The sequence below is a fragment of the Moschus berezovskii genome, chromosome 4 (genome assembly GCF_049115385.1).
Source record: "Moschus berezovskii isolate FMDL1 chromosome 4, NW_MosBer_1.0, whole genome shotgun sequence".
In the NCBI taxonomy this organism is placed as follows: Eukaryota; Metazoa; Chordata; class Mammalia; order Artiodactyla; family Moschidae; genus Moschus; species Moschus berezovskii.
In genome coordinates this window covers 27235791-27259679 of record NC_142463.1, presented here as the reverse complement: position 1 = coordinate 27259679, position 23889 = coordinate 27235791, and the positions used below count along the sequence as shown (strand labels likewise).

Below are 23889 nucleotides of genomic sequence, written 5' to 3'. Positions count from 1 at the left end.
TACACAATTTTAGTAAAACAGCGACAAAAATGATAACATCCTCCCTGTATGTATATAGAAAATTGGAATATATGTATATTTGTGTATGGTTGAGTATAGAAACAGAGTCAAGGCTATGGTTTTTCCAGTGGTCATGTATGGATGTGAGAGTTGGACTGTGAAGAAAGCTGATCACCGAAGAATTGATGCTTTTGAACTGTGGTGTTGGAGAAGACTCTTGAGAGTCCCTTGGACTGCAAGGAGATCCAACCAGTCCATCCTAAAGGAGATCAATCCTGGGTGTTCATTGGAAGGACTGATGCTAAAGCTGAAACTCCAATACTTTGGCCACCTCATGCGAAGAGTTGACTCACTGGAAAAGACTCTGATGCTGGGAGGGATTGGGGGCAGGAGGAGAAGGGGACGACAAAGAATGAGATGGCTGGATGGCATCACCGACTCGATGGACATGAGTTTGAGTGAATTCTGGGAGTTGGTAATAGACAGGGAGGCCTGGCATGCTATGATTCATGGGGTCGCAAAGAGTCGGACACGACTGAGTGACTGAACTGAACTGAGTATAGAAAAAGGTATGGAAGAGTACATAGAAGATTGTGGACATTGATACAGAAGTGGGAAATGTGAAAATAATATTTTTAAAAGATGTCCACAGTAAAAGCACTGTGGGTGATATGATTCCATTTAACTAAAAAATATGTCTTCATATGCAATAAGGAAATGAGTTCATACCAATTTATAAATCAGGGTGGTGTAATTTCAAGTCATTCCTTATATTTTTCATTATTTGAACTTTTAACAATGATTATGGAAGGAAATAAAAGCTACTTTTATTTTGAGGGGAACAGAAAGAAAGTTAAATGGTGGTTCTTTTTTCCCCTCTTCATTTTGCAGTTGTGCTATATTGACTCCCAAACTGATGGTGGAATCCCTTCTTACTGTTTTGCTTTAATGGTGATGTTTTTTCTACAACAAAGAAAACCCCCTCTTCTTCCTTGCTTACTTGGAAGTTGGGTAAGCATGAGTTTGTAGCATGTATGTGCATGTATGTACTTATGTATGTATGTAGTTTGCTCTTGCAGAGTACTCTGTTCATACATTTAAAGCTGGATTTCTGGTTTGTCTGTCCATCTTGTTTTTTTATTTTAATAATTTTTTCACTCCCAATCTGAAATGCCTTTTTGTGTAGATTGAAGGCTTTGACCCAAAAAGAATGGATGACTTTCAGCTGAAGGGCATAGTAGAAGAGAAGTTTGTGAAGTGGGAATATAATTCAAGTAGTGCAACTGAGAGAAACTCAGTTGCTGAGGAAAACAAAGCTAAGGCAGACCAACCAAAAGATGATAACAAGAAGACAGAAACAACCAACCAAAGTAATGCCAGGAAGGAAAAATATGGCAAAGTAAGCTTATTTTGTTTTTACTTTTGGCTTTTCTATCTGTAGAATTTGTGATGCCTTTGATTAAAACTATTTTAATAGTAGATTGACTGACTGACCTTAAGTAAGCCTCTTGGCCTCATTTTCCTCTTCTGTAAAGTGAGGGGTTGATCTGGTTTAGTTTTTCAGTACCAAGATTCTTTAATGAATTCATACCTCATTTTGAAATACTTGTATTGTTTGAATCATATCAAGGTAATTCTTTGTATTCTTTTCACTTAGAAAAATTTTCCTGCAGAGATGGACTGTGACCAAAGCTTTAGTATATGATTATACTGATTATGTTGCCAGATTGGTGGATAAATGAAGACCTTACACTTCTTTAGACGGTGGCTTGCTTATTTAATCATTCAGTATTCATTTATTAAGGACCAGCTATGTGCCTGGCATTCTCTTGAGTGCTAGATAACCCAAGAGAAACATTCATGGGTGATTATGTCCTCTAAAAGTGTGTAGTCTTCTGAAATAGACAGACATATTATTACAAAAATTACATTGCAGATATCATTGCTCTAGCTGTACTGAATTATATGTAGTTACCTAAACTCATATTCAAGTCTTCCACTTTACTAGACTACCTTCTACCCTTTCCTCAAACTATCAGTACTCCCAGCTAATGATTTTGCTTATTATTACTTCTCTAAGAAAACTGAAGCAATGAAAAGAGAACTTCCCATTCCTACCGCTCCCATTTTCTGCACTCATATTCTGCCTTGCTACCTACTTTCATAAAAGAACTTCCCCTGTTTTGTCTGAAGTCATTTTCTTGTGTATTTAGTCTCATCTTTTCTTATCTATTTCAGAACATCGCTCTAGCAGTTCTATCCTAGATTACCAGTTTTTCATTCTCTATTGAATCATACATGCTTTTATTTCTCCCACTTGAAAGAAAAATCTTGCTACCACTTCCCTTCCCAGCTATTTCCTTGTTCCCTTTTGAAGAAAACCTTTTTGAAAGAATTGTTTGTGTATACTATTTCCCAGTTTCTTTGTCTCCTCATAATTCACTCTACGCAGGCTTTGATCCCCATCAATCTACCAAAACTTGTATCATCAGTGACCTCTGCATGGCTAAATCCAATAGTCATTTCTTAATTTTTATATTTTTTGTCAGCAGCATTTGCAGTTGATCATTTCTTTCTAAAAAATTTCTTAACTTGACTTTCAGGATACCACACCCATGACTGGTTATTCCTCCTCAGTCTCTTTATTGGTTTCTCCTTTCAAAGCTCTCTAATCACTTTAATGTCCTCGATCCCCTTTTTTCTGTCTACACTCCCTTGATGATCTCATCCAGTCCCATGGATTATTTCTCTCTTTCATACCTCATACCAAGTTTATCAGGAAATCCTGTCATCTCTACTTCAAAATAAATCTACAGTTTGGCCACCTCCCCTGTTACCATCCTGATCCTAGCCATATGATCTTTGACCTGGATTACTACCAGAGCCTCATAAGTTTCCTAGAATTTACCCTTCCTTCCCCATTTTATAGTCTGTTCTCAACACAACAATCAGAATTGTTCTTCTAAAACTTAAGTCAGATCATGCCCTTCTCCTTCCCCACCCTCCAGTTCCCCCTCATTTAATTTAGAATAAAGGCCAAAGAGTTCTTACTAATTAGCTCTGTTTCCTTCTCTCTCTGTCACACTAGTTTTCTTTTTAAAACTATTTACACTCCTACTTTATCCTACTTTAGTGTGTTTGCTGTGTTTCCTGTTCTTAGAATACTTTTTTTTCTTTTTCAAGTCAAACCTTCTCAACAAGTCCTATCCTGACCACTGTATTTTAATACTGAAACTCCTGCTTCCATATCCCATCTCCTTTACTAAACATGCTCATCTTTTTCTTATTTCTACAACACTTTTCTTCTAATTTACTGTGTAATTTACTTATTAAGTTTGTTGTTTATTTTCTTCTTCTCCTAGAATGTAAACTCCATTAAGGCAAAAAACTTTGGTTAAATTTTTTCATGGGTATATCCCCAGTGCATGTCACATAGTAGGCACTCAATGAACAGTTGTAGAATGGGATGAGTGAATGACTGTTTTATGCTTTTATATACCTTAGTGATCACTTTTAGCCAGGATTCATCTAAGAGCTAATTCCTTTAGAATTCAGATACTACCTTTTCTGTTAAGACCCCTTTGATTTAAAGGCCCATTTTAGCTTAAAGCCTTTACTGTAAATGTTAAATGGTCTCTTTCTCTCCTAATGGTCTGTGAAATAGGACCTCACCTTGTTTGAGTGGCAATATGCAATAATGATTAGCAGCATGGACCCACGTGGTCCTGAGTCACATCCAACTTCACAGTTGTTGAATTAATAGTTATTTATGTGTAGCATTTAGAAGAGTGAGTGATGCATGGTTTACATGGGAGATCCTGTTATTTTTTTTTTTTTTTCTTTTATCAACAGCACAGTGCTATGGACTTGGTGGGTTCTAAAATGTTTGTTGAATGAAGGAATTAGCTTTTGAAAACCCTGGGCTTTTACATAGATTATAGTAGTTGTTATACAGTGGTTAGCAACCTTGGCTGCATAGGAGAATCACTTAGGAGGGAAGCTTTAAAAATCTCTGTCCATTAAGTCACAGTCTTGGAAAGGGTATGGAAGATGGGAATGGGGTCAAACTAAAATTAGTGAATATTAATGCTCTCAGTCTGACACTGTTTCCACTGTTTTTCCATCTATTTCCTATGAAGTGATGGGACCAGATGCCATGATCTTTGTTTTCTGAATGTTGAGCTTCAAGCCAACCTTTTCACTCGCCTCTTTCACTTTCATCAAGAGGCTTTTTAGTTCCTCTTTACTTTCTGCCATAAGGGTAGTGTCATCTGCATATCTGAGGTTATTGATATTTCTCCCAGCAATCTTGATACAGTGTCAGACTTTATTTTTTTGGGCTCCAAAATCACTGCGGATGCTGATTGCAGCCATGAAATTAAAAGACGCTTACTCCTTGGAAGGAAAGTTATGACCAACCTTGATAGTATATTAAAAAGCAGAGACATTACTTTGCCAACAAAGGTCCGTCTAGTCAAGGCTATGGTTTTTCCCATGGTCATGTATGGATGTGAGAGTTGGACTGTGAAGAAAGCTGATCGCTGAAGAATTGATGCTTTTGAACTGTGGTGTTGGAGAAGACTCTTGAGAGTCCCTTGGACTGCAGGGAGATCCAACCAGTCCATTCTAAAGGAGATCAATCCTGGGTGTTCATTGGAAGGACTGATGCTAAAGCTGAAACTGCAATACTTTGGCCACCTCATGCAACGAGTTGACTCACTGGAAAAGACTCTGATGCTGGGAAAGGTTGGGGGCGGGAGGAGAAGGGGACGACAGAGAATGAGATGGCTGGATGGCATCACCGACTCTGTGGACATGAGTTTGAGTGAACTCCGAAAGTTGGTGATGGACAGGGAGGCCTGGCGTGCTGTGATTCATGGGGTCGCAGAAAGTCGGACACGACTGAGCTGAGCGACTAGAACTGAACTGAACTGAATGCTCTCAGTGTGATTCTAATGTGCAGCCAAGGTTGAGAATCACTGGTTTAGTGGAAAGAAAACAAAGTTCTAGGAGTTCGTAATCTGGGACACTGTGTTTCCAGCTGTGCCACAAATTGCTTTTTGGCAACTAACCCCTTTATGCCTCAGTTTTTAAAAAGGTGATCCATCTCTAAGGTCTTTTTAAGTTGAAAATTAAGTGATTCTATAGTTTTGTGCAGCTTAAAGGTATTTTTTCTTTTCTAGTCTCCTTTAACATTGGAAACACCAAATCGGGTGTCCCTGGGACAGTTATGGTTAGAGCTGCTAAAATTTTACACACTGGATTTTGCTTTGGAGGAATATGTCATATGTGTACGAATAAAAGATATTTTAACAAGAGAAAACAAAAACTGGCCTAAAAGGCGGATAGCCATTGAAGGTGAGATGATATGTTATATTTCATTTGGAGAATTTTTGTGTGTGTTCTACTCATTATCTATTTCTTTTATTTTTAAAAAATTTATTTATTTTAATTGGAGCTTAATTACTTTACATTATTGTATTGGTTTTGCCATACATTGACATGAATCTGACCCGGGTGTACATATGTTCCCCATCTTGAACCCCCTCTTAAAAAATTAATTAACACAGTGGCGAGTGGGGACTGCTCTTTGTTGTGCTGCAAAGCTGTGGCTTTTCTTGTTGGGGAGCATGGGGTCTCGGCATGCAGGCTTCAGTAGTTGCAACTCATGGGCTCTTGCAACACTGGCTCAGTAGTTGTGGTGCAGGGACTTAGTTGCTCCATGGCATGTAGAATCTTCCCAGACCAGGGATTAAACTTGCCCTTGCCTTGGCTGATGAATTCTTAATCTCTAGACAATCAGGGAACCCCCTCATCATCTGTTTCTAAAGTACTATTATAAATTTTATCCTTTGACTTTGTAGCACTATATGCCACCAGGTTGTCACTAAATATTTTGGATAAATTCTTTATTAAGTCCATGATAGCTTTATAGGATTAATGCTTATTTGAAAGTTTCCAATCTGTAAATATTATAATGGCTAGGGTTATTAGCTTATTTACATGCCTTTATTTTTAATTGTAAAAAATTTCAAAATATAGAAAAATAGAATAGCTATATAAATAAATAAGATAGCTTTGAATATATTTGTGCCATAAAATTATGTTAAAGTATAATTTTAAAACTCAGTTTTTCATTCTCTTGTAAAGTACTTCTATCTGTTAAATGTGGCTAATCTAAAGGAAAAAAGAACAATTGATATTGACAAGTTTTCATATGAAATCTCAAAACATTTAGAAATTAATAGTAAATATTGACAAATAGTGAAGAATATTAATAATATGGCTTCCAAATTCTTAATAAAAAAATTTAAATTCTACAACATTTTGCTCATCTTTTATGGCTAGGAAATTGAATTTCTGTCATCATTTTATTATTAGTCTGTTTAGACTGCACATTCGTCTGTTCCCTTCATCCTCTCTATGCCTTGCCTACTGTCAGTTGGACCTACAGATATTCTCATATACTCACATCTTTAACTCTCTTACATATGGCAAATAAAAGAGGTCTGAAGTCTGCAACCATCATAATTTCTCTGCCTTTTTTTCCCCTAGAAAAGGAAAAGAGGCTAGGTAAAGCTTTTTAAAGCCTATGGATTTAGATAGCAGTAAAAAAAAAAAGTAACAGATGCCCCAATCTTAATAATATGAAGCCTGGCCTATTATTAATCCTTTTACTTAATGATCTTCAGTAGTGGAGAAGATGTGTATTGTCTTTTGGGTGGCATCATTCTTTTTTCCTGGGGCATATTTGTATTAAGGCTTATAAAATCCAAACACCCATAAACATTTTGAGAATTCTGTTCTATGCTCCCAGTAATGAGGATTCAGTTGTCACCAGCATTTTCAGCATAGACATTTTAGACTGGATCAGAATTTAAATTTTGGTTTAATCTTTACTTTTAGGTTTCTTTCTACTTTTCTTTCTATTATTTCTCTTTCTTTCTGTCTTTAATTTTCTGATTATTACTGAAGTTAATCTTAAAATAAGCATAACTTGAAGCCTTGAGAGTTTTAGGTTGTATGTTATTTTTTAAATTGCAAGGAGTATATAACTAAAGAATACTATGATAAGAAATGAAAATTATTAATAAAATAGGTCTTGGAGCTTGAAAAATTTCACTCAAAGACTGTACAGTGAAACATGTTAGCATAACTTTTTTTTTTTACCAATTTCATCACTGCAGTTTTGTAATTACTAAGTTGACCTCCTCAGCCATTCTGTCATTAATTACCTTATTTTATTCTTTCTCCTTTTTTTTTTTTTAGTTTTTTATTTTATGATAGAAACAGAAGAAAGACATTGCTTTTTCATTTCCAGTTAGCAGGAACTCTCACTGGGAGTTTATATTAGAATAATTAGGGGGGAAATGTACTCTGCTGACAATGTAGCTATTGGTATGAGCTTGGAAATGTAGTTTGTTAGTAAATACTTAGCTACTGACCATTTTCCTTTTTACTAGATCCATTTTCAATCAAGAGGAATGTTGCACGGAGCTTAAACAGCCAGCTTGTCTATGAATATGTTGTGGAGAGATTCAGGGCAGCTTATCGGTACTTTGCCTGTCCTCAGAAGAAGGGTGGAAATAAATCTACAGTGGATTCCATGAAAAAAGAGAAGGGGAAAATAAGCAATAAGAAACCAGTGAAGACTGAAACTGTGGCATCCAGTTGTTGCACTCTACTTGGGGAAAGCACAGAAAAAGTAAATGCAGGAAGAGGTCAATCTGAAAAATATGATGAAATGGAATGTACATCACAGCGATGTATTACTGAAGCTGATAATTTTTTGGTAAATGAACTAGATTTGGCTGAACATGGACAGGAATCTTCATCTCTTTCTACCAGTGAAAACAGTGAATTAGAGCCCAAGTCAATTAAAAATCAAGATGTTTTAGTACCTTCAGAAACTTGTTTTAAGAAGGATTTCAGCCAGTATAATTGCATTGATTATAAATCCCCTGAACCAGATGAATCTGTTGGTACAGACTGTAGGTCAAATTTAGAAACAGAAAGTTCACATCAGATTGTGCGTACTGACACATCTGCTACCTCTTGCAACTGCAAAGCTACAGAAGATGCTTCTGACCCTAATGATGATGATAACCACCCCATCCAGGAATTATATTATGTGTTTGATAAGTTTATTTTAACCTCTGGCAAGGTAGGATACAGTTTGTAAACACTCTGTAAGATTTTGTGGTGGTTGTATGACTCTGTATTTATGGTTTTTAGATTTAGAAATGTAAAAATAGCTTCTGTGATGTTAGACTTCTTTTGGAATGGTATTTTGGTATCTGATTTTTTTTTTTTTTACTTTTTGTGTATTTGTCTATAAGAATGTACATGAAACCCTGAAAAGCACTCTTTTTCTGGTTGGTGTGCTTATCTTTCTCATATATGAAGGATTTGTTACAGATGTGTTACAAAAGTGAGTTCAGTAAAGGCAGCATATATTTTAAGTTTTGTTGCTTTTTTATAGGTGTGATTATACTTCCTTCTACAAAGGAGAACACAGTGTAAACTTTAATAGTATTTTAAAGTTTTTTTGATGATACTCAGGAGCTGTTATATAAACTAAAGATAGTTGAGTTAAAATTATGTAAGGTCAGGAACCAAAAAAAATTCAGAACCTGTATCTGCCACTGAGCTTCTCTTTGGATTTTGTCACTTTTCTCATGAGCCTTTAACTTTTCTACTTTTAAAGTGGGATAGTATGAACTTTAGCTTGATGAATTACAGAAAATAAGCCACTTTGTAACAGAAAATAATTACTTTGTGAATAAAAGTTTTAGCTAAGTTTTACATTGCTTCAAGTGCAGGGTATGTAACTAAACATATCAGCATCTAGTATGAAAAAATGATTATATAGATAATGTATAAATCAAATAGAATACAAAAAACCCTGAAAAGTCATCAAGTTTTATTGTTTGATCAATAATTATTTATTAACAAGCTTTAAAAATTTTAACCTAATTACTAAACTGTATATTTTCATCCTTTTTGAGGATACTCTGTCCCATTTTGTTTAGGTGTAGTATTTAGGGCATAATGGACTGTTAAAAAGATGAAATAAATGGCAGAATTTTAGAAGAGCCTCTTAATAATATAACTGCAGCTTACGTTTCTTATACTTTTTTTTTTTTTTTGAAACTTAGGGTAACTATTTCTCCAATTTTATTTCTTTCTGTATTTATCTGTAACAGATTACTAAAATTTTTTGGTAAATATGTCATTTTTATAAAGGTTTTAAAGCTGATACAAATTTCTGTGGCACTAGGAGCACAGTATTCTCACGAATAGAAATTTCTGTGTATCTTTGGCTAGGTAAATGTCCAGACTAATCCTGGAGAAAGAAACTAACTTCCTAAGCATATTTCAGTAAAGAAAAGAGTAGTGCTCTTCCTTAATCATATTTTTTTTTCCTCCGAGCTTGAATTTTTATTGTTTTGGTTCCCTGTCTGGTAATCGATTGGAATACATTTAAAATGGTATTGGCAGGGTTTGAAAGTTAAGTTTGTGGTTATTGCCTAAGAATTGTTTCTTGTATATAGTTACTTTTAATGTTCAGCCCTTTAGTTTGTTTTCTTGGGTACCATATTAGTGTAATAAATTGAACCAACTAGTCAAGGTTCTGTAATTGATTGACTCTACAGATAGAAAATGTTTAGAGTGAAATGAAAGGTGCCACTTGAACTTTCTTTATAATCTACTTTGTTAAGGACCTTAATAGATCAAAATGTGATGCATACATTTCATTTGGGGAGCTGATCAAACGCTTTGAATTAACCTGTTGCTTTTGTATCTCCTATTTCCTTTATCCTTCATTTTCAGGTAAATGTAATCCTTGGTAATATCATTTTAGTGAAGAAGAAAATGTTGGCTCAAAATATGTTTATTTACATTTAATACTGAATTTCATTAATATGCTTTTTTTTTTAACCTCTTGAAAGTCTTTCAGACTGAGTTACAAAACAAGTTTCTTTTTGTACTATTTTGTAAGTGATTATGAAGTCCCTCAATAGTTTGTTTGATTATTAGATTTTTTTTTCACCTTTGTATAGCCGCCAACAATAGTATGCAGCATCTGCAAAAAGGATGGCCATTCAAAAAATGATTGCCCAGAGGATTTCAGGAAAATTGATTTAAAACCTCTACCACCAATGACAAATCGATTTCGGGAAATACTTGATTTAGTATGTAAAAGATGTTTTGGTAAGTCTTTTATTACTAGAGCTACTTACTGAGACTAGATTATTTCTTTAATTTTGAATATTTATTTTACTTGAAAATAGTTTGCTTACATTTTGTTTGAGTAGAGTTTCTAAATAGTTTAGACACCCAACCACATATATTTATTAACTGCCTACTAAATGCCAAAGGGAATGCAGAGTCCATAGTGTTGCTTTTAAGAAGCCTTAGACTCTAGATTTGTGCTTCTAGTTAGATGAGCACTAGATATACGTGGCTATTTCAGTTCAGTTCAGTCACTCAGTCATGTCCGACTCTTTGCGACCCCATGAACTGTAGCACACCAGGCCTCCCTGTCCATCACCAACTCCCGGAGTCCACCCAAACCCGTGTCTATCGAGTCAGTGATGCCATCCAACCATCTCATCCTCTGTCGTCCCCTTCTCCTCCTGCCCCCAATCTCTCCCGGCATCAGGGTCTTTTCAAATGAGTCAGCTCTTCGCCTCAGGTGATCACAGTATTGGAGTTTCAGCTTCAACATCAGTCCTTCCTGTGAACACCCAGGACTGATCTCCTTTTGGATGGACTGGTTGGATCTCCTTGCAGTCCAAGGGACTCTCAAGAGTCTTCTCCAACACCACAGTTCAAAAGCATCAATTCTATGGCGTTCAGCTTTCTTTATAGTCCAACTCTCATATCCATACATAATCACTGGAAAAACCAAAGCTTTGACTAGACGGACCTTTGTTGGCAAAGGAATGTCTCTGCTTTTTAATATGCTATCTAGGTTGGTCATAACTTTCCTTCAAAGGAGTAAGCATCTTTTAATTTCATGACTGCAGTCACCATCTGCAGTGATTTTGGAGCCTAGAAAAATAAAGTCAGCCACTGTTTCCACTGTTTCCCCATCTATTTGCCATGAAGTGATGGGACCAGATGCCATGATCTTAGTTTTCTGGATGTTGAGCTTCAAACCAACTTTTTCACTCTCCTTTTTCACTTTCATCAAGAGGCTTTTTAGTTCCTCTTCACTTTCTGCCATAAGGGTGGTGTCATCTGCATATCTGAAGTTATTGATATTTCTCCCAGCAATCTTGATTCCAGCTTGTGCTTCCTCCAGCCCAGCGTTTCTCATGATGTACTCTGCATATAAGCTAAAAAAGCAGGGTAACGATATACAGCCTTGACGTACTCCTTTTCCTATTTGGAACCGATCTGTTGTTCCATGTCCAGTTCTAACTGTTGCTTCCTGACCTGCATACAGGTTTCTCAAGAGGCAGGTCAGGTGGTCTATATTCCCATCTCTTGAAGAATCTCCACAGTTTATTGTGATCCACACAGTCAAAGGCTTTGGCATAGTCAGTGAAGCAGAAATAGATGTTTTTCTGGAACTCTCTTGCTTTTCCATGATCCAGCGGATGTTGGCAATTTGATCTCTGGTTCCTCTGCCTTTTCTAAAACCAGCTTGAACATCTGGAAGTTCATGGTTCACGTATTGCTGAAGCCTGGCTTGGAGAATTTTGAGCATGACTTTACTAGTGTGTGAGATGAGTGCAATTGTGAGGTAGTTTGAGCATTCTTTGGCATTGTCTTTCTTTGGGATTGGAATGAAAACTGACCTTTTCCAGTCCTGTGGCCACTGCTGAGTTTTCCAAATGTGCTGGCATATTGAGTGCAGCACTTCCACAGCATCATCTTTCAGGATTTGAAATCGCTCAACTGGTTTTCCATCACTTCCACTAGCTTTGTTCGTAGTGATGCTTCCTAAGGTCCATTTGACTTCACATTCCAGGATGTCTGGCTGTAGGTGATTGATCACAGCAACGTGATTATCTGGGTCGTGAAGATCTTTTTTGTACAGTTCTTCTGTGTATTTTTGCCACCTCTTCTTAATGTCTTCTGCTTCTGTTAGGTCCATACCATTTCTGTCCTTTATTGTGCCCATCTTTGCATGAAATATTCCCTTGGTATCTCTGATTTTCTTGAAGAGATCTCTAGTCTTTCCCATTCTGTTGTTTTCCTCTATTTCTTTGCATTGGCCCCTGAGGAAGGCTTTCTTATTTCTCCTTGCTATTCTTTGGAACTCTGCATTCAAATGGGTATATCTTTCCTTTTCTCCTTTGCTTTTTGCTTCCCTTCTTTTCACAGCTATTTGTGGCTATTTAAATTAACTAAAATAAAAAATTCAGCTCCTCAGTTAAACTAGCACACCTCAAGTACTGATGTGTATCAGCCTGCCTGTAGCTGCTACATGTGGCTAGTGGCTACTGCATTGGACAGTCTGGTTAGAGAACATTGCTGTCATTGCAGTTTTCTTGCACAGTGTTGCTCTAAATGGTTGTATAAGACGTGTATGAAACTTGCCATAATTTGAAGCAGGATGTGTTACCTTTTGTAGTAGTGGTAAACAAAATGCAGTTGAAATGCAATTAATTTTTAAGTGGAGTGGATCAGAGAAATTGGAATTAATGATGTGACATTTGAGATGGAATGCGTTTTCAGACATAGGAGATTATGCATAAAAGCATAGAGTATATACTTTGTTTGGGATAATAATGGTCTTACATTTAATAGAGTAAAAGAAAGGTAATAGTGGGAGATAAGGCCGTAAAGATTTGAGTAAAGCCTTACGTGCCATTTTCAACAAACATTTATGGTTTACTTTGAATAAACTTTCACTCGGCCAACATTTTTTAAGTACTTGATGTGTTCCAGGTAAGATCAAGTTTCTGATGTCATAACATTTAGTTCTCCATTGTAATCTCTCCCTTCTTCTCTTCCCTGTCTTCATCTTCTGCCATACAACTACTTATCTGCTTTTTGTCACTGTAGATTAATTTTGATTTTTCTACAGTTCTGGGTAAATAGAATCACATGGAATGTGTTCTTCTTCTTTTTTTTTTTTTGGTGAAGGCATCTGGCTTCTTTCACTTAGCATAATTATTTGAGATTCATCTGTGTTGTGGTGTTGTAGTGTATATCATTGGTTCATTCTTTTCTATTGCTAAGTTGTATTCTGTTGTGTGTATGCGTGCATACTTAGTCCCTTCAGTCATATCCAACTCTGTGCAACCCTATGGACTGTAGCCGGCCAGGCTCCTCTGTCCATGGGATTCTCCAGGCAGGAATACTGGAGTGGTTGCCATGTCCTCCTCCAGGCATAAGAGATGTGGGTTCAATCCCTGGGGGATCTTCCCGACTCAGGGAGTGAACCTGCATTTCCTGCTTTGCAGGCAGATTCTTTACTTCTGAGCCACCAGGGAAACCTCTCTGTTGGCTGACTATACCACATTTTGTTTAACATTCACTTGTTGATATGGACATATGGTATAATTTCTTTTGGATAAATAGCCAGGAGTTGAAAGGCTGAACCATGGCACATTCTTCCTTAGCAACTTAATTAAGATAAACTTCACTACATTTATTTCATTTGTTTTTATTTATTGTTGTTTATTTATCTCAATATGGACTCATGAATGTTTTATATTTGGGGATATAATCCAATGCTACTACTTAATCCAGTACTACTATTTTTGTTGCCCAAATTGTTCCAGATTTTGGCTGTTGGGAGTGCTTTCATTTGACTCCTGTGACCCTTTGATACTCTGGTCAGTGTGGGGAGTTTTTGTTGTTGTTAGTTTCTTCCTTTGTAGTTTATCACTTCCTTACTTTTTGGCCCTGAAAAATACTTCAGGATCGTCATGTAAATTTCTGTTCCAGTCCTAGAATTAGACGTTTTCCCAAAGATCCCTATGGTTCCTTTATTGGAGAATGGTATAAGAAACCAAGATCTGGGTGTTAAGAGTGGTTGTTATTATTGGGTGGTGGTGTTTCTAGATCCTTTCCAAGCAAGAAAATTTGTATGAATACTAACCCATGTATGTACACATATTTATAAATATTTCTCTGTGACCATCTTAACCTTTATCAAGCTAAGTATGAGTTTGTACTGATGTCTCCAACTCTAATACATTACCACATGGCTCTTTCTAGCCTCCTTTCTCTGCTTATCTGTAAATCTCCAACTCTTAACAGGGAGAAACATGGCTCCCACCATGTGCCACCCATTTATTTAATTGATCCATTTAAGTGCACATGTATAGCATTATCAGAACTGTTATCCTCTACCCCAGTGGGAAGCAACTTTATCAATTAGAGTACAGTGCTTATGTGCAGTTCCTTTAACCTTTAGTCTTAAAGACTCCACTTATTTTTGAAGTTATTTAGATTAGCACTGTTTCCCCCCACTCCCTTGAGTGAAGTTTTCTTACACGTTTATAATACAGCATGATTCTTTTGTTATAGACTACATTCCGTCCTGAGATTCCCTGACCGCCTAGATGATTTTTTTTAAGTTTATGTACCCATAAAGTTGACTCTTTCTTTGTACTGCAAAGTTCTGTGGGTGTTTACAAGTGGATCATGTCATATATTACCATTAGAGTATCTACAGAACAGTTTCTCCACTCTTAAAAAAAAAATCACCTGTATTTCAGCTATTCAGCTTGCAACCATTGATGCTGCATTTGTTTTTCAAAAGTTGAATATTAGTTTAATTCTTTACCGTATTAACTCCTTTAGTCTAGAGGAGGAAATAGGAAAAAAAAGACTATTCTTAAAGGAGTGTGTGGTTTTATTTGGAAAAGTAAATAAGATGAATATAAATGAAGTAAGTGGAAAACTGAAAGTATAAACTGACAAGTGGTTTGGAGAACGAAGGAAATTCAAATTAAGGAGAGGTCATTGAAGGCTAGAGCAGCTTATAAGGAAGATTCCGTTCCGTCGCTCAGTCGTGTCCGACTCTTTGCGACACCGTGGACTGTAGCCTACCAGGCTTCTCCGTCCATGGGATTCTCCAGGCAAGAATACTGGAGTGGGTTACCGTTTCCTTCTCCAGGGGATCTTCCCGATCCAGGGATCGAACCCAGGTCTCCCGCATTGGAGGCAGACTCTTTAACCTCTGAACCACCAGGGAAGCCCTGTAAGGAAGATAGGAGTCTTAACTAGGAATTTGAGGGAACTGTTAGATTTAATTGAATTGGGTATCTAGTATAACTATGGGAATAGTCTTAATAGAAGGGAAAAAAACATCATGTATACGGGAGAGAGTGGATTGTATGACAAAACATTAAATAATTTGTAGAAGAAACTATTTTGTAGCTGTTTCATAGGGAAATGATCATGTGAAATATACATAGATCTATAAAATTATTTTTCTGCACTTTCTCTGCACCTTCCTTCCCAGTAAAATTTATGATTTTAATGTCAGAAAAGTCAACAAATTATGAATAAAATGAAATTTTTAGGGTAAAAAATTGAAAACATTTTCAGATTTCATTTTTCTTACTTTTCTTTTTCCTTTTTTTAACTTAGATGAATTGTCACCACCTTTTTCTGAACAACACAACAGGGAGCAAATTTTAATTGGCTTGGAAAAGTTTATTCAAAAAGAATATGATGGTATGTTGTATGTCAAAATTGATTGCTTTCATTATTGTAGTCACCTGGTTTGAGTTTCATTTCATTTGTATAAAAGTGTTTATTGCTTCATTCATTTGTTTGAAAGTATATTGCATGTTATGTGTTAGTATTATTCAAGTTGCTGGGGATACAGTGCTAATAAAAGAGGTGAAGTTTGCTTTCATTAAGCTTATATTATTAAGAGAGGTGACAGATAATCAACTTGACAAGTAAATAACACAACATCAGGAAATAATAAATACTGGTAAATACAGAGGTTAAGAGAATCGTGATGAGTTTTTATGGTAGTTATCTCTGGTAAGGTGACACTTGAGCAAAGCCGTGAATAATATGAAGGAGCAAGTCACTATGAATATTTAAGGAGAGAACATTCTAGAAAGGAAGAGTATTAAGTGCAAATATATCATGACTGAATTATGTTTGACATGCTTGAAATTCAGTGTGACTTGGGTGGAGTGTGTGAAGTAGATTGTCTGGAAAATTCAGAAAGTTAACCTAGAGTTTGGATAATGAGGCTTACAGATGTTGGGAAGAAGGACTTTAAATTTTATTTTGAATGTCTCATGGGAAACTTCTGGAGGGTCTTAACACAGAAGACCTGATCTGAAAGAATAGAGTACAGGTCCATAAGGATAGAAGCAAACAGAACATTTAGAAAGCTGTTGAATAAGTTCAGATGAGACATAATAATGATTTGAAAGAGTCAGTGAGAAACAAATTGAAGATATATTTTGAATGTAGAGTCAACAGGATTTGTTGATGCGATACGTGTTAGATGTGAGAAAAAGAAAGGAGTCAAGGACAGTTTCAAAGTTTTTCATTCACTTTTTGGGTGATGCTATTTAACTGAGATGACAAAAAATATCAAGAGCGGGTTTTGGGCATGGGGTAAAGAATCAGGAGTTCTGTGGTCATATATTTTAGAAAAGGATAAAGATTTGGTATGTAATCAGAATAAACTTATGTCTTTACAAGGTGATCTGTTTTCTGCTACAAGATTCTAGTTTTTAATTATATTTTGCTAATGTATATTGACCAAATCTAAGTTCCTATTATATTAAACCCATGCACATTTTTATCTGCTGATGAATGTAGGTTGTTGTATATCTCTTAGCTGTCATTGATTTCAAGTAGGGCCTCAGAACTGAATAGGAAGATTAAGTTTTGAAAATATAGAATTTGTTATCTAAATGTGCAGGCTATAAGAGTGAATAGGGAGAATAATCCAATCCTGGTAAGCCACAACTTGTTTGAAGTAGCAGCTGTTACTGAGTGACACTGAGCATGAAGGAGATGGTAAGAATAAACATCGACATCCTAGGAATCAGTGAACTAAAATGGATGGGAACGGGTGCATTTAATTCAGATGACCATTATATCTCCTCCTGTGGGCAAGAATTTCATAGAAGAAATGGAGTAGCCCCCATAATCAAGAAAAGAGTCCGAAATACAGTACTTGGGTGCAACCTCAAAAATGACAGAATAATCTTGGTTTCTTTCTAAAGGAAGCCATTCAACATCACAGTAATCCAAGTCTATGCCCCTACCCCCGATGCTGAAGAAGCTGAGGTTGATCAGTTCTATGAAGACCTAGAAGACCTCCTAGAACTGACACCTAAAAAAGATGTGTTCTATTCATCATCAGGGATTGAAATGCAAAAGTAGAAAGTCAGGATATACCTGGAGTAACAGGCAAGTTTGGCCTTGGAGAACAAAATGAAACAGGGCAAAGGTTAACTGAATTCTGCCAAGGAAATGCATTTAGTCATAGCAAATACCCTTTTTCAACAACACAAGAGACAACTTTACACATGGACATCACCAAATAGTCAATACTAAAATCAAATAGATTACATTCTTTGTAGCTGAAGATGGAGAAGCTGTATACAGTCAGCAAAAATAAAAAAGAAAAGACCTGGAGCTGACTGTGGTTTAGATCATCAGCTTCTCATAGCAAAGATCAGGCTTAAACTAAAGAAAACCAGGAAAAACACTAAGCCAACCAGGTATGATTTAAATCCCGTATGAATTCACAGAGGTAATGAACAGATTGGGGATTAGATTTAGTTAGCAGTGTATCGGAAGAATTATGGACAGAGGTCCGTAATATTTTACAGGAGGTAGTGAACAAAACTATGCCAAAGAAGAAGAAAAGCAAGAAGCCAAAGTGGTTATCTGAGGAAGCTTTGCAAAGAACAAAGAGAAGTGAAAAGCAGAGAATGAAAGGTACATCCAATTAAATGCAGAGTTCCAAAAAATAGCTGGAAGAGACAAGAAGGCCTTCTTCAATCAACAGTGCTTAATAATAAAAGAAAACAACAAAAGGGGAAAGACTAAAGCTCTCTTTAGGAAAATTGGAAAGGTCAAGGGAACATTCTGCCCAAAGATGGGCACAATGAAAGATAAAAATGGTAGAGACCTTTAGTAGATGCTGAAAAGATCAAGAAGACATGGAAAGAATACACTGAGGAACTGTGTAAAAAAGATCTCAATGAACCGAATTACTATGATGGTGTGGTTAGTCACCCAGAATGAGACATTCTGGAGTGCAAAGTCAGATGGGTCTTAAGAAGCATTACTGTTAATAAAACTAGTGGATGCAATGAAATTCTGGCAGAACTAGTCAAATCCCTAAAGGATGATGCTATCAAGGTTTTGCATTTTATTATGTCAGCAAATTTGGAAGGCCAAGCAGTGGCCACAGGACTGGAAAAGGTCAGTCTTCATCCCAGTTCCCAAGAAGAGTAGTACCAAAGAATGTGCTAACCATCAGACAGTTGCACTCATCTCCCACGCTAGTATGCTCATGCTTAAAATCTTGCTAGGCTTCAGCATTATGTGAACCAAGAACTTCCAGATGTCTAGGCTGGATTTAGAAAAGGAAGAGGAACTAGAGATCAAATTGCCAACATTTGCTGGATTATAGAGAAAGCAAGGGAATTTCAGAAAAACATCTATCTCTGTTTCATTGACTACACTAAAGCCTTTGACTGTGTGGATCATGACAAACTGTGGAAAGCTCTTTGAGAGATAGGAATACCAGACCATCTTACCTGTCACCTGAGAAACCTGTGTGCAGGTCAAGAAGCAACAGTTAGAACCCTGTATGGAACAACTGATTGGTTCAAGATTGAGAAAGGAGTATGAAGGACTGTCTTCTGTCACCCTGTTTGTTTAACCAATATGCTAAGCACACAAGAAATTCTAGACTGGATGAGTTACAAGTTGGAATCAAGATAGGTGGGAGAAACATCAACAACCTCAGATATGTGGATTACACCACTCTAATGGCAGAAAGTGAAGAGGAACTAAAGAGCCTCTCTATGAGGGTGAAGGAAGAGAGTGAAAGAGCCGGCTTAAAACTAAATATTAAAAAAAACTTAAGATTGTGGCATCTGACCCCACTACTGCATGGCAAATAGAAGGAGAAAAGGTGGAAGTAGTGACAGATTTCCTCTTCATGGGCTCCAAAATCACTGCAGATGGTGACTGTAGCCATGAAATCAAAAGGCGATTGCTTCTTGGCAGGAAAGTGATGACAAACCTAGATAGTGTGTTGAAAAGCAGAGACATTACTCTGACAACAAAGGTCCATATAATAAAGGCTATGGTCTTCCCAGTGGTTGTGTACGGTTGTGAGAGCTGGACTGTAAAGAAGGCAGAACACCAAAGAATTAATGCCTTTGAACTATGGTGCTGGAGAAGACTCATGAAAGTCCTTTGGACAGCGTGGAGATCAAACCAGTCAATCTTAAGGGAGATCAACCTTGAATATTTACTGGAAGGACTGATGCTGAAATTTAAGTTCAGGTATTTTGGTCATCTGATGCAAACAGCCGACTCATTGAAAAGTCCCTGGTGCTGGGAAGGAATGAGGGCAGAAGGAGAAGAGGGTGTCAGAGGATGAGATGGCTGGATGCCATCACTGATGCAATGAACATGAACTTGGGCAAACTCTAGGAGATGATCAGGGACAGGGAGACCTGGCGTATTGCAGACCATGGGGTTGCAAAGAATTGGACACAACTGGGCGACTGAACAACAACAAAGCATGAAGGAATAACGCTATTATAATTTATATCAAATGGATTAATCCCTTACTTTTAGAGAAGGATTAATTCTATATACTGAGGTGATGTTTGTAAAATTATTTGAATTGTGCCCCCCAAAAAACCCAGTTTATTTCCAAGAAATAAATCTCTAAATGTTGATTTTAACTATTGGTATTGATGTTGAAAATGAATAAAAGCAGATGAATTTATGAGATAGTTAAATTGGAAGAAGCTAAAGGACTTGATAAGAGTTTGGATGTGGAAGCTGAGAGGTGTTAAGAACCGCTTGTTTATTTCTGGTGTAGACAGCTGAGTAGATGATGAACCTCTTTGCTGAGAAACAGGGATTATAGGGATGATAGTAGATTTGAGGTGAAGTTGCTAGTTTAGTTTGGACTTGTTGAATTTATGATGTCTGTGGAAAAATGGAAAAAAACAGTTAGATACATAGGTGTAGGATTTTGGGCTTTAGGTGAGTGTTTTGGAATTTTTCAGTACTTTTGCCAGTGGTAGGTAATTTAAAGCTGTGGAATTGGATAAGATCATCCTGTGGTAGGCCATTAGTAGTTAATAGAAGATTTGTCTTTCCTGGTAATTATACAACTTTTGACTTTTGTTTTCCTTTACTTAGAAAAGGCAAGATTGTGCTTATTTGGCTCTTCCAAGAATGGATTTGGATTTCGTGATAGTGATCTGGATATTTGTATGACACTTGAAGGCCACGAAAATGCAGAGGTAAGAGTTATTTAGTGTTTGGAAAGGGATGTGGAAGTTGATTTACTTCCAATGATGAATCTGTTTTTAATTTTGTATGTAGAATTGATAAAAATGTATGAAATAATTCTTTGTATAAATATATTAGCAGTAGCAGTGTTTGAAATGTAAAAACATTAGCATTATCATTTTAAAAGACATTGAAGTATTTGAGTAAATATACTGTTTCAGTGATTTTATGATGCAAAAACCATGTCACCAATAGTTACAAGTGCTTTTCAATGAATTTTTGAAAAAAACATGCCATAGAGTTGGACTTTTTTTCTTTAGAGCCAGTGAGAAACTGTTGCTTTAGTTTGGGTAGGGAACATTGATCTCACTTATACTATCTTTTCATATCTCTTCTGTTAGGTGATGTCTCTGTATCACTAAAGATAGAAGATAAAGGTGGATGTTTAATTTATAAATGGATTGTGTTCTGCAAGTTAATTATGATTTGGGGGCACTGAAAGCACATTTTTTTCTGTAGAAGAATTGTTATAAATGATGCGTTCTAGGATAGCTTTTAGAAACTCATTTTGGGGTGGGAAGGGGAGCTAACATTTGAGTCCCCAGTATACACTTTTACATACATTTCTCATTTCACTCTTACAACCACCTTCGAGGTAGATAATTTCCCCCATTTTACAGATGAGGAAACTGAGGCTTTGAGAGATAATCTGACTTGCTCAAGTTCACACAGCTAGTAAATGTTGGAGCCGGGATTCGTACCCAGGTCTGTCTGTCTCCAGAGTTCATGCTCTTTCTGTTGTATCCCACTGCTTCTCTATAATTTATTTAACCCATAATGTAGTTGAAATATAGTACTAATAGTACTGTAGAACCTAACCACTACTTTCTGAGATTGAAAGCTTTCTGAGTTGCACCATGAGATGCCAGGAGCAAACCTTCCCCCCAGAGCAGTCTCAGCAGTGGGAGTGGGTACTTAATGTTTTCTTTCTTTGTGTGCCAGGCCTTAACAGTGGGAATAAGATTGTCCAAGCTCCATAAAGAAAGAGACTGAATGGACAGGAAAGAAGTGTCCCAGGCCTTCCTAGCAACAACTAGAAAAGGAGGGTATCCCTGTAGTTGCTTGTTTCTTTACCAGCATAGCTGTTGGGATTTATGTTTCCAATTCAGGGACTGCTTGCAAGATTGGGGTGAGGCCAAGCTTCTGGCATCTTTAGTGGTGTCAGTATACCCTCTGTTGTATTATAAAAGAATTCAGCAGAATAGTGTATCTGTGAAATAGCTTTTTTAAAAGAAAATTCTTTTCACTGTTAGAACCAAAGAAAAGGTGTCAGTGATGCCTGGTAGATGCTTATTTCTTGTCTCAAGAAATTGCTTCTGGTGTTAATATCTTTTTGTTCTATAAAGAAACTGAAAAGTTGTAAGTTTTTTAGTTCTCCTTAACTAACTTCTACTCAATGCCATCTACTTGGGAAGTTGGCATTCTGAAGGGCAGGAATTGAGGGAATAGGAAATGGTTTTAACCCAGGGAGGAGGTTAGAGTTTTAGATCTCTTCTATGTAAAATTTAATAATCAGACCTCTAATCACTAAGGGTTTGTATATTGTATAGTGTCTGTGCCATTCACACTGGAAAGTTGAAACAATGAAAAATACTAAATTTTTTTTTCAGATGAGCCATAATTGAAACTTTTTAATTTAGCATAAATTGTTTTTTTGTATAATAAAGATAACATCTTTTATTATGGATTAATTCTAAAGATTCCCTTGAAATCCTCAGGTTAAGCTGCAGTGGTTGCTCTTCTCTTGTAGCTAAAAAGGAACATTTTGGGGATATGAAAAAGTGATTTTAGTAGCAGGTATAGGCATTGAGCTTAATCCATTTAATTTATGCCATTATCTTCCTGTTCCTTATATTATGATTACTGTTACCGTATCAGCTTTGCTATCTAGTTTTTAAATAACCAACACATTTAAATTGGCAGAGGCAGGAGGTTTTTTTGGAATAAGTAGCTGTTGGTAATGGTAGGATTATTTTTCTTCTCCTCATCAACATATAATAATAAATGACAGACTTAAAGTGCAACTGTGTATGAAGTATGCTGCTGAATAATTTACATAGGTGTCTCATATAATCTTCTAGATACTTTGTAGAGTATTAGTTTATGATTATTTTGATTTTATAAAATAGTAGTATGACACTTAGAGAGGTTAAGGATCTGGTCAAAGTCATACAGCTAGTCAGTACTTAGGTTCAAAATTTGAATCCAGGTTTGTCTAAATTTAGAGCCTATGTTCTTAATCACTATACTGTTTTGCCTTCACCAAACCCATCTCTGGTTGTTTATCAGTGTATTTTAAAACATTATTCCCCTGTTTTTGTGATTCTCAAACTTTAATGCGTGTTTGAATTACTTGGGGATGTTGTTACCATGCAGATTATGATTTAGTAGATGGCAGTGGGGGTTTAGATTCTGCATTTCTGTCAGGTTTCCATTTGTTGGTGACACTTCAGGTCTATGGACCCATGTTCTTTGACCAGTTGTAGACCTTCTGGCTTGAGATTTTATATGCTAGTATTAAATGTCTAGATTAAAATAGAATTTGTACAGGCCAAGTTAAGTCAGACAGACTTATTTATTTATTAACTTAATTATTTATTTTTGTTTTTTAGAAATTAAATTGTAAGGAAATAATTGAAAATTTGGCGAAAATTCTTAAGAGACATCCAGGTATGAACTTTAAAACAAAAGAATTTTGTTTAGTTTTATGGAAATTGTTTAACCTAGTAAAGTTTTGTTTTTTTTAATCAGGTTTAAGAAACATTTTGCCTATAACTACTGCCAAAGTGCCTATAGTAAAATTTGAACACAGGCGAAGTGGTTTAGAAGGCGATATCAGTTTATATAATACGTTGGTAAGTTTCAATGTCTGTAAAGACCCAGGTATGTTTACAGTTGTCATTTTAAAAGTTTACAGATCACTGACTATACCTCTATGTTTAAAAGTTATGAATGTGAGCAGTATAAGGGAAAAAATTTTATTGATCATTTTAACATTTCCTTCAGATTGAAGATTAGTTTTTGCTTGACTCACATACAGGTATTTTAAGTTTAACGTTTGTTTGGAGTTTATTATATCTTTTTATCTGATCTGTAAGTTTAATTTTAGTAAATTTGAAGTGCTTTCAAATATGTAATTTATTTTTCAGGCTCAGCATAACACAAGAATGCTAGCTACATATGCAGCTATTGATCCTAGAGTACAGTACTTGGGATATACAATGAAAGTATTTGCTAAGGTATTTGTGATCCACTTTGTTATACTATTTATGATATTAAGGTAAAACATATTGATGTCAGACTTGTGAAAAATGTTTTCTCAGTTTTGTTTACCTGAGCTTTTAAGAAGAGACTGTCAATATTAATTGGTTTAAAAGTGCA

The 23889-nt window shown here is 36.1% G+C and overlaps 1 protein-coding gene across 9 annotated transcripts in view; it reads left to right on the top strand.

Moving 5' to 3' along the window:
• TUT4 (terminal uridylyl transferase 4) overlaps nt 1–23889 on the top strand; it is a 162073-nt gene that overhangs the window by 83068 nt on the left and 55116 nt on the right. For all 9 annotated transcript variants that reach the window (XM_088835298.1, XM_088835297.1, XM_088835300.1 and 6 more), the window contains exons 10-19: nt 892–1011; nt 1187–1399; nt 5184–5358; nt 7464–8164; nt 10065–10215; nt 15565–15651; nt 20356–20459; nt 23121–23178; nt 23260–23363; nt 23658–23747. In XM_088835298.1, coding sequence (XP_088691424.1) covers nt 892–1011; nt 1187–1399; nt 5184–5358; nt 7464–8164; nt 10065–10215; nt 15565–15651; nt 20356–20459; nt 23121–23178; nt 23260–23363; nt 23658–23747 — 1803 coding nt within the window. The remainder of the gene's footprint in view (nt 1–891; nt 1012–1186; nt 1400–5183; nt 5359–7463; nt 8165–10064; nt 10216–15564; nt 15652–20355; nt 20460–23120; nt 23179–23259; nt 23364–23657; nt 23748–23889) is intronic.